Genomic DNA, 15,939 nt, shown 5'->3' on the forward strand with positions numbered 1-15,939 from the left:
CCTTTCGTCTTTCCCTCGATCCTGACTAGTCTCCCAGTTGCTGCCCCTGAAAAACATCCCCGCAGCATGATGCTGCCACCACCATGCTTCACCGTATGGATGGTATTGGCCAGGTGATGAGCGGTGCCTGGTTTCCTCCGGACGTGACGCTTGGCATTCAGGCCAAAGAGTTCAATATTGGTTTCATCAGAACAGAGAATCTTGTTTCTCATGGTCTGAGAGTCCTTTAAGTGCCTTTTGGCAAACTCCAGGCGGGCTGTCATGTGCCTTTTACTGAGAAGTTGCTTCCGTCTGGCCACTCTATTCTAAAATAATTTAATCCATTTTAGAATAAGGCTGTAACGTAGCAAAATGTGGCAAATGGGGAGGGGTCTGAATACTTTCCCGATTGCACTGTATGTGGACACCCCTTCAAATTAGTGGATTTGGTTATTTCAGCCACACCTGTTTCTGACAGGTGTATAAAATCGAGCACACAGCCATGCAATCACCATAGACAAACATTGGCAGTAGAATGGCCTTAATGAAGAGCTCAGTGACCTTCAACGTGACACGGTCATAGGTTGCCACCTTTCCAACAAGTCAGTTAGTCAAACTTCTGCCATGCTAGAATTCCCCTAGTCAACTGTAAGTGCTGTTATTATGAGGTGGAAATGTCTAGGAGCAACAACAGCTCAGCCGCGAAGTGGTAGACCACACAAGCTCACAGAACGGGACAAAGTGCTGAAGCGCGTAGCGTGTAAAAATCGTCTGTCCTCAGTTGCAACACTCACTATAGAGTTCCAAACTGCCTCTGGAAGCAACATCAGCACAATCACTGTTAGGCTTCAGATGCACAATGTCAAGGGGTGCATTGCAAATGCCCATACGGCTAATGCCATCATACTGTAGTAGGCCTATGGCTGCATTGGCGTTGCATGCCATTATCAGCCGCAAAATGGGTTCACATGGCTGATATCCTGAAAAAAACGTGACAATCAAATAAAACTAATTGAGAGCGTACAACTGAACAAAAAGGTAAAAATTAGAGATATTCCTTTCCCCTCTTTATTGCAGGATTGTGAGCTGTAATTAATCAACATTGACACTAGTTAATCTTGAATAATAGTTTTAAGTTAACAATTAAAACAAGATGAAACACTTGACTTCAAAGAATCAACACTATTTCATATAATTTCAAAGTGTACACATACACTAGTGGTCAAAAGAGAACACCTACTCATTTTAGAACACCTACTCATTCAAGGGTTTTTCTTTATTTTTACTATTTTCTACATTGTAGAATAATAGTGAAGACATCAAAACTATGAAATAACACATATGGAATAATGTAGTAACCAATAAAGTGTTAAACAAATCTAAATATATTTTATATTTGAGATTCTTCAAATAGCCACCCTTTGCCTTGATGACAGCTATGCACACTCTTTGACTCAAATGAACTGCTAACGTAATGTTTGCTAGCTAGCTAACAGTAACTTTACAACTGGCCGGTTTATACATTGTGTGACCTTTTTGCTAATTTGCTAACATAAGTACACATATACTCCATGGTATAAAAGGATTTACCCTTATTCATTGGGACCTTTTCATCTGCAGACAGGGTTTCACGGCTCTCTGTATCTGAGGACAGAAAACATCACAAAGAAACAGGCTACATCATACATCATGTTGCTATATCTCTCTGTCCTCATAGTTTTTCTCGCTAGGAACTGGAACTGGAGAATCTTTTCATAATGTTCTCCCACAAAGGTACCTGCCCTATCCGGAGTAGCCTACTCTCCCTTCTCCGACAGCTGGAACTGCTAGCTAATCCTTTCACCCTCTTCCATGGCTGTTAGCTAGCTACCGAGCTACAAATGCATTTCAAGCTTGTGTTTTTAATTCACAATAATAAATACATCAGGATAGCTAACTAGCTAATATGAAGTTAGCTAGCTGGTGATATTTAATTCACTTGGCTAGCTATAGGTATGTAAAGTTACTGTTAGCTAGCTAGCAAACATTATGTTAGCAGTTCATTTGAGTTATCCTGCACATAAAGTTCCTGTAGCTATAATTTTCAAAACATATTTACTTACTTGAATAGGTTCTCCCACTGCCTCCGTTGTTTGGGTCCTTAGAAAAACGAAATAATGGGCAATCTTACCGAAGTTTCCATTGATAGCAAAACGCAGCCAGCCATGTGGACGATTGGAGGACTTCCACCAGACTGATTGGTCTTCCAACATGGCGCCTGTTGTGACTACTGTTGTTATTATTATTATTATTATTATTATTATTATTATTATTATTATTATTATTATTTAAAAAATGTTTTTAGTTAACACTTATTTTTCTTAAAACTGCATTGTTGGTTAAGGGCTTGTAAGTAAGCATTTCACTGTAAAGTCTACACCTGTTGTATTCGGTGCGTGTGACAAATACGATTTGATTTGATTTGCTTGATGATTTGTGACGCAACTGCAAGCCCTCTATAGTAAGCTGTGTTATGAGAAGAGACGATGCTCATCACAGGGATACAACTGAGTCCTTTGTGAAATGGTGTGAGGCCAATTACTTGGACCTGAATGTGCTGAAGACCAAGGAGTTAGTGGTAGGTTTAAGAGAAAAAGTAAAATGTTTTTAATCCCATTTCTATTAATGGTGAAGAGAATGGTACTCTTGTGTGTAATAGTGTACAACACACTTAACTGGAAGGAGAACTCTCACAGTGTTTACAAAAAATACCAATCCAGACTGTACTTTTAAAGGAAGCTTAGATATTTTAATGTATGTGACAAAAGGCTTTGCATGTTCTATAGCAGTGTCCTGGCGAGTGTAGTTACCTATGCCATTGTGTGCTGGAAAGGGAATTTAGCTAAAGAGGACTTAAACAAGTTTGACAAATTCATCAAGAAAGCCAGTGCTACAATTGGCTGCAGCCTGGAATCAATGCAGGACATGTTCATAAAAAGGCTGCAAGCAAAAACACACATGATCATGGACAATGACACACACCCAATCCACAGCACTCTAATGCAACACAGTAGCAGGTTCATCCTGCCTAGAAGTTCCACAGAGAGGTTTAGACTGTCATTTTTACCCACAGCCATGAGGCTTTTTATCGAGTGTAATTGAGAAACTGTCTTCCTATTTAACAATGTTGTTGCTTGTTTTCCCCCAGAGTAGGGTAGAAAACAGCATTTGATTCAGACTTTTATGGATACTATGGTGCATTTCTGCCTTCATGTTTACATTTTTTTTTTTTTTTTTTACATTTTAGTCATTTAGCAGACGCTCTTATCCAGAGCGACTTACAGTTAGTGATTACATATATTATTTTTTTTATACTGGCCCCCCGTGGGAATCGAACCCACAACCCTGGCGTTGCAAACGCCATGCTCTATCAACTGAGCTACATACCTGCCGGCCATTCCCTCCCCTACCCTAGACGACGCTGGGCCAATTGTGCGCCGCCCATTAGTCTCCTGGTCGCGGCCGGCTGCGACAGAGCCTGGATTCGAACCAGGATCTCTAGTGGCACAGTTAGCACTGCGATGCAGTGCCTTAGACCACTGCGCCACTCAGGAGTAAGGAGTTCATGTGTCTTAATACTGTATTTGTTGTTGTTTATAATGTGTTGGTCATTGTTGCGTGTCCTGTTATTGTAAGTCATTGATGATGTATGCTGTGATAAAACAATTTCCCAAGTTGGGATTAATAAAGTAATACTCTACTCTCTACTCTACTCATAGCGCACTACGCTTTATTACGGGAGATAGGTATAGGCGATCACTGCATTCTGGATCAGAAAGTAGGCTGGCCCTGTCTGAAGTCTCATAGATTTAGGTTTACATTTTACATTTTAGTCATTTAGCAGACGCTCTTATCCGGAGTGACTTACAGTTAGTGCATTCATCTTAAGATAGCTAGGTGGCAAAACCACATACAGTGGGGGAAAAAAGTATTTAGTCAGCCACCAATTGTGCATGTCCCACTTAAAAAGATGAGAGAGGCCTGTAATTTTCATCATAGGTACACGTCAACTATGACAGACAAAATGAGAAAAAAAAATCCTGAAAATCACATTGTAGGATTTTTAATGAATTTATTTGCAAATTATGGTGGAAAATAAGTATTTGGTCAATAACAAAAGTTACTCAATACTTTGTTATATACCCTATGTTGGCAATGACACAGGTCAAACGTTTTCTGTAAGTCTTCACAAGGTTTTCACACACTGTTGCTGGTATTTTGGCCCATTCCTCCATGCAGATCTCCTCTAGAGCAGTGATGTTTTGGGGCTGTCGCTGGGCAACACGGACTTTCAACTCCCTCCAAAGATTTTCTATGGGGTTGTGATCTGGAGACTGGCTAGGCCACTCCAGGACCTAGAAATGCTTCTTACGAAGCCACTCCTTCGTTGCCCGGGCGGTGTGTTTGGGATCATTGTCATGCTGAAAGACCGAGCCACGTTTCATCTTCAATGCCCTTGATGATGGAAGGAGGTTTTCACTCAAAATCTCATGATACATGGCCCCATTCATTCTTTCCTTTACACGGATCAGTCGTCCTGGTCCCTTTGCAGAAAAACAGCCCCAAAGCATGATGTTTCCACCCCCATGCTTCACAGTAGGTATGGTGTTCTTTGGATGCAACTCAGCATTCTTTGTCCTCCAAACACGACGAGTTGAGTTTTTACCAAAAAGTTATATTTTGGTTTCATCTGACCATATGACATTCTCCCAATCCTCTTCTGGATCATCCAAATGCACTATAGCAAACTTCAGATGGGCCTGGACATGTACTGGCTTAAGCAGGGGGACACGTCTTGCACTGCAGGATTTGAGTCCCTGGAAGCGTAGTGTGTTACTGATGGTAGGCTTTGTTACTTTGGTCCCAGCTCTCTGCAGGTCATTCACTAGATCCCCCCGTGTGGTACTGGGATTTTTGCTCACCGTTCTTGTGATCATTTTGACCCCACGGGGTGAGATCTTGCGTGGAGCCCCAGATCGAGGGAGATTATCAGTGGTCTTGTATGTCTTCCATTTCCTAATAATTGCTCCCACAGTTGATTTCTTCAAACCAAGCTGCTTACCTATTGCAGATTCAGTCTTCCCAGCCTGGTGCAGGTCTACAATTTTTATTTCTGGTGTCCTTTGACAGCTCTTTGGTCTTGGCCATAATGGAGTTTGGAGTGTGACTGTTTGAGGTTGTGGACAGGTGTCTTTTATACTGAGAACAAGTTCAAACAGGTGCCATTAATACAGGTAACGAGTGGAGGACAGAGGAGCCTCTTAAATAAGAAGTTACAGGTCTGTGAGAGCCAGAAATCTTGCTTGTTTTTAGGTGACCAAATACTTATTTTCCACCATAATTTGCAAATAAATTCATAAAAAATCCTACAATGTGATTTTCTGGAGAAAAAAAATCTCAATTTGTCTGTCATAGTTGACGTGTACCTATGATGAAAATTACAGGCCTCTCTCATCTTTTTAAGTGGGAGAACTTGCACAATTGGTGGCTGACTAAATACTTTTTTCCCCCACTGTATCACAGTCATAGTCAGTACATTTTCCCACAATAAAGTAGCTTTCAGCAAAGTCAGATTGATGCATTGCACTCTTTTTGTTTATATAGCCCTTCTGCATAAACTTCTACTGTACCATACTTCATTGTTAACGTTTGAGATACCAGACTCGGTCTCAGGAGTGGCTAACTCTGGAGATCCTTGATTTTTGTTTTTTTGCACCTTGCTTGTGGATGGTCTCCAAGGCATTCTAAAGTTGGATGAATTGGTGCCTTTAGGGCAATTAAAACGCTGATTGAGGACCTTTTTACTGAAAAATGTGATTGTTTTCTATGATTGTGTTTAGTTTTTTGTGTATTGATGTGAATATTGATGTGAATATTGATGTGTATATGGATGTGTATAGTGAGGTGTGCAGTGTATATTAATCAGTGGCAGTCGGTGCTGTTTAAGATTAGGGAGGACGATTTGTTTTTTTTAATGAGTATGGCCTTATTTCTATTACAGCATATTGGATGACTGTCCTTCATATTCCATTCAACCAGCTCAATGTAACATCGATAGGTTTAGGCTACTACATGATACTCGAATTTGCCCTATATCCATCATGAGGTTGCTACAACTTAGCCTACAAATGAAAGTTTATAATGTAGTTGCACAGGTCAAGAGACACATTGGAGTAATCAAGGTGACACATTCAATAATGTAATTATTAGTCTAAACAGTTCCGTTTTGCAACTAAAATGAGAGTTTCTATTTGACAAATTCAGTCAGGTCCTTTCCCGTTTCGTTCCGTTTGCTTCCGTTTAAGAAACGTTTTGCAAAAAAAACGGCAGAATGAATACACCCCTGATTAGCCTCACACACAGTTCACTTTCATAGCAGCCACATACAGCATCATTACTGTACTCGTTGTATAATTTCCTCTCACATCTATGTGCTCTCCTCCTCTCACTTTTTTTCCTTCGCTTGAGGACTTGCTGTCTGTGACCAGGTGCAAAAACCTCTCCAAGCCAAACCTTCATACCATAACCGCTAACTGCTACACAGCCTACATCATTGTCACCATATTAACGTTATAGTCAACAAACTAGAACTAACACTTTAGTAAACCCACAATCCATGTGAACAATCACGCAGTACAGTGTAGAGCAAGCTGTTTAGCATTTACACCGGCAGGCTTACCTTGACTTGGAGAGTTGCAGCGTTGGATAGCCTTAGCCAGCTAGCTAACATAAATAGTATTCTTCTCTGTTTTGAGTCAGGTTGTTGAGTAACGTTAGGATAAATTAGCTGCATTAGCTAAGTAAGTAAAAGTTAAACTAAGAAGGAGAAAAAAATACAATGAAATATAGCTAGCTCTCTCTCTCTCTCTCTCTCTCTCTGTTGCTTCTCCTTGATTTTTGAAGATATGTATTTGGTCAAAACTGTTCAACCTATTGTCTTTCTCTTTGAGTCAACTACTCACAACACTTTATAAACTGCAGTGCTTGTTAGCTGTAGCTTATGCTTTCAGTAATAGATTCATTATCTGATCCTTGATTGGATGGACAACATGTCAGTTCATACAGCAAGAGCTCTGATAGGTTGGAGGACGTCCTTCAGAAGTAATCATAATTACTATTGAAGGGGGTGAGAACCATGAGCCTCCTAGGTTTTGTATTGAAGTCAATGTTCCCAGAGGAGGACAGAAAATAGCTTTGCTACCCTAGAGTGCTGTTGAGGCTAATGTATACCATTGCTAAACAGTGTGTTTCAGTCAGTTATTTGGTGATGTGAATATATTTAGTATAGTTTTATCTAAAAACGATATGTTTTTTAATGTTTCACTATTTTAAATTTTTCTGAAATTCACTGAGTAGGATGGTCCTCCTCTTCCTCCTCTGAGGTGCCTCCTGTATTGATGTGTATTGATGTGTATGCAGGGCTCATCTGTGAGCGAGACCTGGGTCTGAGCATGACTCCCTGTTGAAATAAAGGTTAAATAAAAATACTTCAATTCAAATTCAAGAATTGATGAGGCATTCTCTATTCAAATCTGAATTTAATTCTGAATTGTGTGTTTGTGTGTGTGTGTGTGTGTGTGTTTGCGCGTGTGTATTTGTACTCGTACATGTCTTCGTGTGTGTTTGGGTGTGTGTTTGTGTTTACATTTGTGCAAGTGTCTGTGTGTGTGTGTGTGTGTGTGTTTGTACTAACTGGTGTGTGTGTGTGTGTGTGTGCAGGGCCTGCTGAAAGTTGCGATTGACAACGCGCGGGCCCAGGAGAAGCAGGTGCAGCTGGAGAAGACGGAGCTAAAGATGGAGCTGTTCAGGGAAAGAGAGCTCCGGGAGACCCTAGAGAAACAGCTCGCTATCGAACAGAAGAACAGAGGTACGGACTGAGAGAGGGTGCGTGTGTGTGTGTCTGTGGTTTGACAGAGGTATGCATGCTTCAGAGCTCATTAAAACACTTTAACACACACATCTAAATAATGAACATGGTCAAACATACATAAGAAAACTGCTGTGTGTTTCTGTGCCACTGCTTCCAATGAACCACTTAGTATTGGCCCCCACCACTGCGAGGGATCAGCTAATTATGGATACATATTGAATTATCGAAATGAATGATTCATCATCATTCTAAACAAAAGTGACACAAATAAAACTTAAGTTAACACGCTTGTGTTATATAAAGTGCTGTGCAAATTTAATAAAATACTCTATTATTTAATGAGCCAATTACATAAAACAATTTTCTAAGTCCCTCCAGCAGTTTGCTGCTTTGAATTCAATATAATTTGCTAAGAATTCAGGCAAAGTGTAATTTCCAGCACAAGTGTTCTCAATCTCCCTTTGACATCAATTCATGATTTTGAGCGAGTGTCCCATGATAGAATTTCAGGCAAAATGTTACCTTAAAAACATCTTACATTTTCCGCAAAGTGCAAACTCAGTTTCAACTCTGTTGTTTGCCACATGTTTCTGCCCTGTAGTTTTGTCAAGTTTCTCTTGTCTTTTACCACAATGGCCACTTGCCAAGTCTTTGTAAATAACAATTTATTCCTAATTGACTTGCTTGGATAGAAAAGGGTTAAATAAAAGTAGTTTGATACATTTGTCCTTTTCTTTCTTTTCCCTCAGCAATAATCCAGAAGCGCTTGAAGAAGGAGAAGAAGGCTAAGAGGAAACTTCAGGAAGCTCTGGAGTACGAGTCCAAGAGGAGGGAGCAGGCCGAGCAGTCCCTTAAACCGCCCTCATGCTCAGAAGGCCTGCGCTCACTCAATGGTTAGTTGTGTTTTTTATTAACTGTTTATGTTACACTCTACTTAAAAATCAAATCAATCTTTATTTAAAGTGCATTTAAAATCGCAACACACTTTACAATGAAACAAAAAAGAATGGAGGAGATAAGAGAAACAGACAGCAGCAGTAAAGTAAAAATAGTGTCTAAAATAAAAAAAATAAAAAAACTTTCATGTATCCATATGTTTTCTGTATGTATTTCACAGTTTGCAGCAAATACATTTTCTACTTGGGGATCATATAGTGCTGTACTGTACTGTACTGTCCTGTACTCCACTGTACTGTACTGGACTGTACTCTCCTCTCCTCTTCCCTCCTCTCCTTTGCTTTGAGCCCTAGCTAAAGACACAATAGATTGCAGTTACACTCAATCACAGTGTTGTGGTAAGAACTCACATAGTGTTATTGAGTTATTGTCTTTACATTTTGTAAGTTAGAGTAAGCTAAATCATGGTGCAGCAGGGCATCTGACTGTTGAATCATTTAACGTGTTATTGTATCCATTCTTTTTCAAATAAACAAGTGAAATATTGTTTTTCACTTACAGCCAATTGAGTTTTTCTGTGAAAACTTTTAGTGTGGCTGCTCCATGTGAAGGATGTTTAACAGCAGTTCTGTTCTATCCCTCTGCTCTCTCAGACTCACTGACCCCAGAGACGGAGAGTGACCGCAGCGCTGGAAGAACAGATGCTGAGAGGACAATACAAGGTACATGAACCTGAGGAGAACATAAATCTCTCTCTCTCTCTCTCTCTCTCTCTCTCTCTCTCTCTCTCTCTCTCTCTCTCTCTCTGTCTCTCTCTCTCTCTCTCTCTCTCTCTCTCTCTCTCTCTCTCTCTCTCTCTCTCTCTCTCTCTCTCTCTCTCTCTCTCTCTCTCTCTCTGTCTTGCTCTCTCTCACTCTCTTTCTCTCTCTCTCTCTCTTCCTGTTTCACTCCCTCTCTCGCTCTTCTCTCACTTCATCTCTCTATTTATCATTCTTCATCTGTCTGCCCCCCTTTCTCCTTCTCTATTTGAGCATTAGTGTAACTAACAGCTTGCCATCTGGGGCACAGCACTGGGTCAAGATCGCATGGCCTTCACCAGACATAATATTAGTATTTTATTATAGGGAGGGAAGTATGGCACTCACATATGCCATGAACAGTTTGGATTGACTGTTTAGATTTTTCCAAGCAGGAAGGTTTTTGCGTAACCTAAAAATAAATCAATAAATCATAATCATAAGTGTTGTTAAAGGAGAGATATGGTTTTAGACTGTAAATGACTGCACCTTTTAATGCTGGGAATGATACAAGGTGTGTGTGTGTGTTTGTGTTTTTAACCTTTATTTAAGCAGGGGTCATGCTGAGACCATGGTCTCTTTCGCAGATGAGCCCTGCATGAATACACAAATAATAAATAATAATAATAACCAATACATACACATCATTTACACAATACATGAAAAGCAAATACAAAAAATACATCTATCTACGAGACTTCAAGAAGGGCAGCCAACTTTCTGATACAAAATGTGTACTGAACCTATCGCCCGTATTAAAGCTCAATGTGCTATGATAAACTGCGTCAAATGGCTTCAATACAGTGGCAGCTGCATTCATATAGACGATATCCCCATAGTCAATAACCGGAATGACTGTTGACTGAATTATTTGTTTTCTACTATTTAACGAAAGACAGGAGCTGTTCCTATATAAAAAGCCTATTTTAATTCTTAATTTCTTAACTAACAGTATTAATTTTATGAACAGTCTTCTCTGCCTGGATCTGAATGAAGATTCCAATAACTTTTGTTACAGTAAACTAGGGTTAAAGGGGTAATAAGAAGAGATATAATATTACATTGAAAGTATCAGCACGTATAAGTCAATTTCAGTGACAAGTAGGTGTGTGTGTGTGTGTGTGTGTGTGTGTGTGTGTGTGCACGCACTTGTAAGCGTGCATGCGTGTCTGTGTACATGCACCCGTGTGTGTACTGTAAGTGCATAGTGTATATGACTTGTTTGTTTACCTCTTAAGATCCACTTTATTTTATGAATAAGCTCTGTTACAGTATGTGCATTTTAATGGCTTGTTTGTTTGTTTGCCTTGTGGGGTCTCATGGAGGAAGGAGGGGGTGGTGATAACTTCTGAAGACTATCCACCGTCTGGGGTTGCATCCCAAATGGCACTCTATTCCCTTTGTAGTGCACTACTTTTGACTAGGGCACATAGGGCCCTCATCAAAAGTAGTGCACTACGTAGGGAAGAGAGTGCCATTTGGGATGCAGACCCAGACGGTGGATAGTCTTCAGAAGTTATCACCACCCCCTCCTTCTTCCACGAGAGGAAGTCTGTTTACCCAAGAACACGACACCTCTCACTTCTTCATAAGTATCATAACGTCTTCCTCTAATAATCCCCAACAGCGTCTCCCCTCTCTTCCTTTCCCTCTCCTCCCTATCATCACCGCTTTATCACTGACAGAAGTCTCAATTTTCCCTGTAAAATACAAAGATTACACAGTAAATCTGTGATGAGGTGTGAATGAAGGAGTCAGGCGCAGGAGGTAAAACACCAAAGTCCAGAGTTGATTCCGTTTACATAAATAAAACGCACCAAGCGTCAAAACGAAACTATCACAAGGGAAATATTCCACCTTGGCAATAACAAATGGAAGAGTAGCTCAACCGAGCTACTCGCTCTCACAATGAAAACCCTCACAAAGAAAAGGGGAACAGAGGGAACACTTATACACATACTAATTAGGGGAATGAGCACCAGGTGTGTGTGATTGACAAGACAAGACATGACAAGTAGAGTGATGAGAATGGGATCGGCAGTAGCTAGTAAGCCGGTGACGACGAACGCCGAAACCTGCCTGAACAAGGAGGGGAGGCAGCCTCGGCGGAAGTCGTGACAAAATCGCTATGAAGTTTGGAGAGATGTGAAAAGGGTTGCTGTCCAAAAAAGGTCAACCATATGTCATAATTTCACCAAAAATATTTACTTCTGGATAGAGAACATTTATAGTCCCCCATTTCATACTAAATTAGTATATTAAGTGTCCTTAATTTGAAATTGGAAAATTGTAGATTTACATTAAACAGCACTTTATAGTTTAATTGTTATACTGTATTAACTGGAGGCTTAACTTTTCACACTTCCTTATTATATTGCATTACCATTTTCTTTGTATGTGATCAGAAACATAGCTTTGTCATTGCCATGTAGCAACCATTACCATGGTACATTGTCATAGACACTAAAGATACATATTTTCTCTCATGTTCAGATACAATTTGGCTATATAGCAGATGCCTTACTCACAGTTGAATAATATATAATAATATGATAACGATGATACAATAATATATCATATGCTATAGTGTAGCTATGAAGTGTGTCATTTCTAGGACTCACAATGCCAGTGATAATGGACTTGGAGAATAGACTCAGGAGGAGGTCGTGTTAACACGGAACAATGTGTGCTTTTGTTAAACTAGATCGCCATTTGTCTGTCACCCATGACTCCTCTGCTCTCCTCTCCTCTGCTACCAGCCTAGTATACAGTAATTACCCTCAAAGGCAAAACAATCATGTTGATAAATTACACAAGCAAAGAAGACGCGGAAAAAAACACCCAACCCTATCACATGGATAAAAGCCAAGAGAAATGTATGTTGTATTTTCATCTCACAACTCAGCCGAGGGCGAGAAAGAGAGACCAAAAATTACAAGAGCATAATTGTACAGAGAACTCATTATTTATATTTGTCTTTTGTCACACTTCTCTAATTCTGAGATATTAACACAATCTGTGTCTATTAATTGCTTTTGCAGTGTTTTTTAAATTGGTTCCAAGAGTGAGCTCTGGCTGTTTTAGCAGCTAGCAGGCAGCCGTGCTACTGGGACTGCAGCTCTCTCCTGACTTTAACGCCATGGCGACGGAGTGCACATAAATATCGTTCCCAGTATCTCCTCTTTGGTTCCCGCCTGCTTGCCCTTCGATGTGTTCGGCAAGTTTACACGACCCTGCGCTGGGACATAAAGTTATTTGTTGCGAGATTAAACATCCAAACCGTTAAAGTGAAATTACAATTAAATGAATGAATGTCAGTGAAGCAAAAAATACCGTAATTAATGGATCCCTTAATTGTCTTCATAAAATATTTGCATGGGCATATTTTGCATAATTTACATGTATTAATTAATCTTTCAAAGGAATTTAATGCTGAGAGAAGCACAAAAAATCTCTGTTTTATTTGGCATCTAATAAAATATTTATCCTCTTTAATGAACTTTTCATCTTAATTTGAATATAAAAATGGCTAAAGTTCTTTACATTTTTTAATGAGGCTTTCTTTCATAAAACAACGTGTCAAGACGTCACCGATTTTTCTCACTCAAAAATGTAAATCAGTATGTTTCAACATTTGCAGTACTATTGCAAACTGGAGGCGGTGGAAGTTATTTAAAACAGAACGAAGAAGCTCCACCAATTTGTTTGCCCAAATTGAAAATGGTGTCTCAACAATTTCTGAGAGAACCTTGTGTCAAAAATGTATTTCTTAATCCTTTCCTGAACATTCTATTTTTGAGCATTGTGATGGTTTGAACACTACAATGCCTGATATGTTACTTCACAACTTATCGAAAGTGATCGTCAGCCACACTTTCGCCCACCCTTACCATATTCACTATCGTCCCTATAAACAGCTGTCAAGGTGAAGCCGATCAGACAGACAGGCAGGCAGACAGACATACATTCAGACAGACAGGCAGAGAGACAGACAGAGAAAGGTGGCATACATGGCATCTCATCTCGCCTGGCTTTGGCTGTGGTGGCGGTGGCACCACCATGGAGGTGCCTGATTTCCCCACCCTATACTTTCATCCCCACCCACTCCTTCCAACCACCACCACCTTCCTCTATCCCTTTTAGTTTTAGCCCTTTGCATTCACACTGTAGTTACTTTTACACATAACTCTGCAATGTTGCTTGAATAGAGGCAGCCAGAGTGCAATGCCTCAGAGACCCACGGCAGTGCCGGATAATTAGCCCCTGGGTTTGTCTCCCCCTCCCACATTCCCACAACAAGCCTTTGCCATTTTTCCATCCAGCTTTTTATACACATACAGCACACTGATTCATCGATGACAGAAGCCTGGGTGGTTAGGTACATGGTGCAGTGATGGTTGCTGTCCTATCATAATGTGTACATTGATTGTGAGATTTAGGCGAGAACGTGTACTAATCCAAAATGTTGATGGCGGAAGGTTGTCATCGTATTGTATTGCATTTTTCGTATAGAAACAGAGGCTCTTCTGAGTCATATATGGCTTAAAATATTGCCAGTGTGCCATGGGCCTTAAAATGGTTCAATAGTGAGATTACAGAATATCAATAAATGTGAATGAAGTGTTTGTGATAGTAACCAACTATGGGCACAGTATGTCACGAGAACTCTGTAAATCGCTTGAAAGCCTCGAACAAACATACCGTTTCCACCCCGATGTCTCTCTATGTCTCGGGTGTGACATTGTGTCATGTCTGACTGCCAAGTAGCAACACATCACTTTCCTCAAGCTGTCACCGCTTTAAGTCTTTTGGTGTGCTTTTCCCTTTTAAATTGCATTATTTAGGTCCACTACAAGAGAGAGGAAAGGGCTGCTTAAAGCACAGTAATATGAGGGTAATAAACGTCACACCCCTGAGCTGCGCTTCACAGATGCTTTTACCAGCCCTGCATCGGAGGCAGCGCTGCTCGCTTGGGCTTACCACTAAGACATGAGTGTTCTTTGAAAATGGACAAAGCTCGTTAGGGCTCTTCCTTTTTCAATAAACACTCCTTCCATACATGAAGTGTCATTTGTAAAGCGCTTTACATCATAAGTGCAATATTATGTTCAAACAAGCATGCCAGTTGAGATGTCTTAAACACATTAGACGTGCAATTGTGCAGGCAGTGTTGAATATCGCGGTTCCTCATACGATTTTCCTTTTGTCAATGATTAAATATGTAGCCAGTTGTATTGGCCTGGTTTTACTTCCCTATTTTAATTCATGAGACAGAGAAACTCTGGCATAAGGAGTCTCTTCAACTGCTACTGCTCGATTCCGCAGCTTGATCCAACAGATCGTGCAAATCATTTAAGCAACAATTATAGACTTGACGTTGTAGGACAAACAATATTCATATCTGTTGTTAAATCTACAATTGTGAGTGCCCAGCAAATAGGGACATTGGAAGTTTATTGGATAGGAGTAGTTCCATGTGTGCTGGAAGATTTCAGATCGTATTTTCAGATGTTTTTCCAGATTTTGTCAAATCAGAATACACCTCTTCAAACATTTAATGTATCATTATTAAGTTAGTAGTCTCTTTAGACAGACAGGTTGCCTCCCACAATGTACCAATGCTCCAGCTTAAAAGTCTGTAGAAGTTCCGGCATCAGTTGGGACAGATTCGGAAATGGGATGTGGTAACATCACTGCCGTATGCACTCAAAAAATTATAATTACGCTTTTGAAATGTCCAAGAGAATCTAACATCCTCCCCAGACCTGGTGCTCTTGCTCCTAGGTCTGCGTTTCCAAGACTATTCAGTTAGCTTATTGTGGGGAAACCTCACACAAGCTGGCAGCCAGTGTGTGTTATTGTGGACGGTAAGAATAGAGCTAAACACCATATGTCCAGGTTGAGTCAGCATGGCCAGAACACTATTGCTAATCCCTTTCTCCTTTGTATTTTTTTTCTTCAGATGGAAGACTGTTCTTGAAAACCACAGTGATGTACTGATAAGAAGATGATGAGGAGAGCTAAAGGGGAAATAATCCCATGAAGATTCTCAAGAGCCCTTATCCAGGCAGATTTAGTAGCAGAAACAGGTCTCACTGTGTGTACTGTAACAGTTCAATGGAAGTGTGTTTGGCCAAACGCCAGAGAAGGGTTGTGTCTGAATGTAGAATTAGAATACTTTTTCTCACAGATATCAACATAATATAGTCGCTAAAGCAGGTTTTGATGCATTGAGGTTGGTTGTTTTCTAAGGATAAAGACATTTTTAGCACAGTATAAATGTACCAAGGGGTACACTGTTGGTAATATCTCAAATAAATTCACAGTACTGAAGACTTTTTATACTGTATTTCAACC

General features: G+C 40.2%; 1 protein-coding gene across 1 annotated transcript in view; it reads left to right on the top strand.

Moving 5' to 3' along the window:
• Positions 1–15,610, top strand: part of LOC311143383 (dachshund homolog 1-like) — a gene marked incomplete at its 5' end in the record, with an annotated part of 259,085 nt that extends 243,475 nt beyond the window's left edge. Inside the window, 4 exons of the mRNA XM_084179218.1 lie at positions 7,738–7,885; positions 8,638–8,781; positions 9,439–9,507; positions 15,545–15,610. Coding sequence (XP_084035344.1) covers positions 7,738–7,885; positions 8,638–8,781; positions 9,439–9,507; positions 15,545–15,582 — 399 coding nt within the window. The 3' untranslated portion in view covers positions 15,583–15,610. The remainder of the gene's footprint in view (positions 1–7,737; positions 7,886–8,637; positions 8,782–9,438; positions 9,508–15,544) is intronic.
• Between the last annotated feature and the right edge of the window lie 329 nt (positions 15,611–15,939).

Source organism: Coregonus lavaretus (assembly GCF_964263955.1).
Source record: "Coregonus lavaretus genome assembly, chromosome: 16".
NCBI lineage: Eukaryota > Metazoa > Chordata > Actinopteri > Salmoniformes > Salmonidae > Coregonus > Coregonus lavaretus.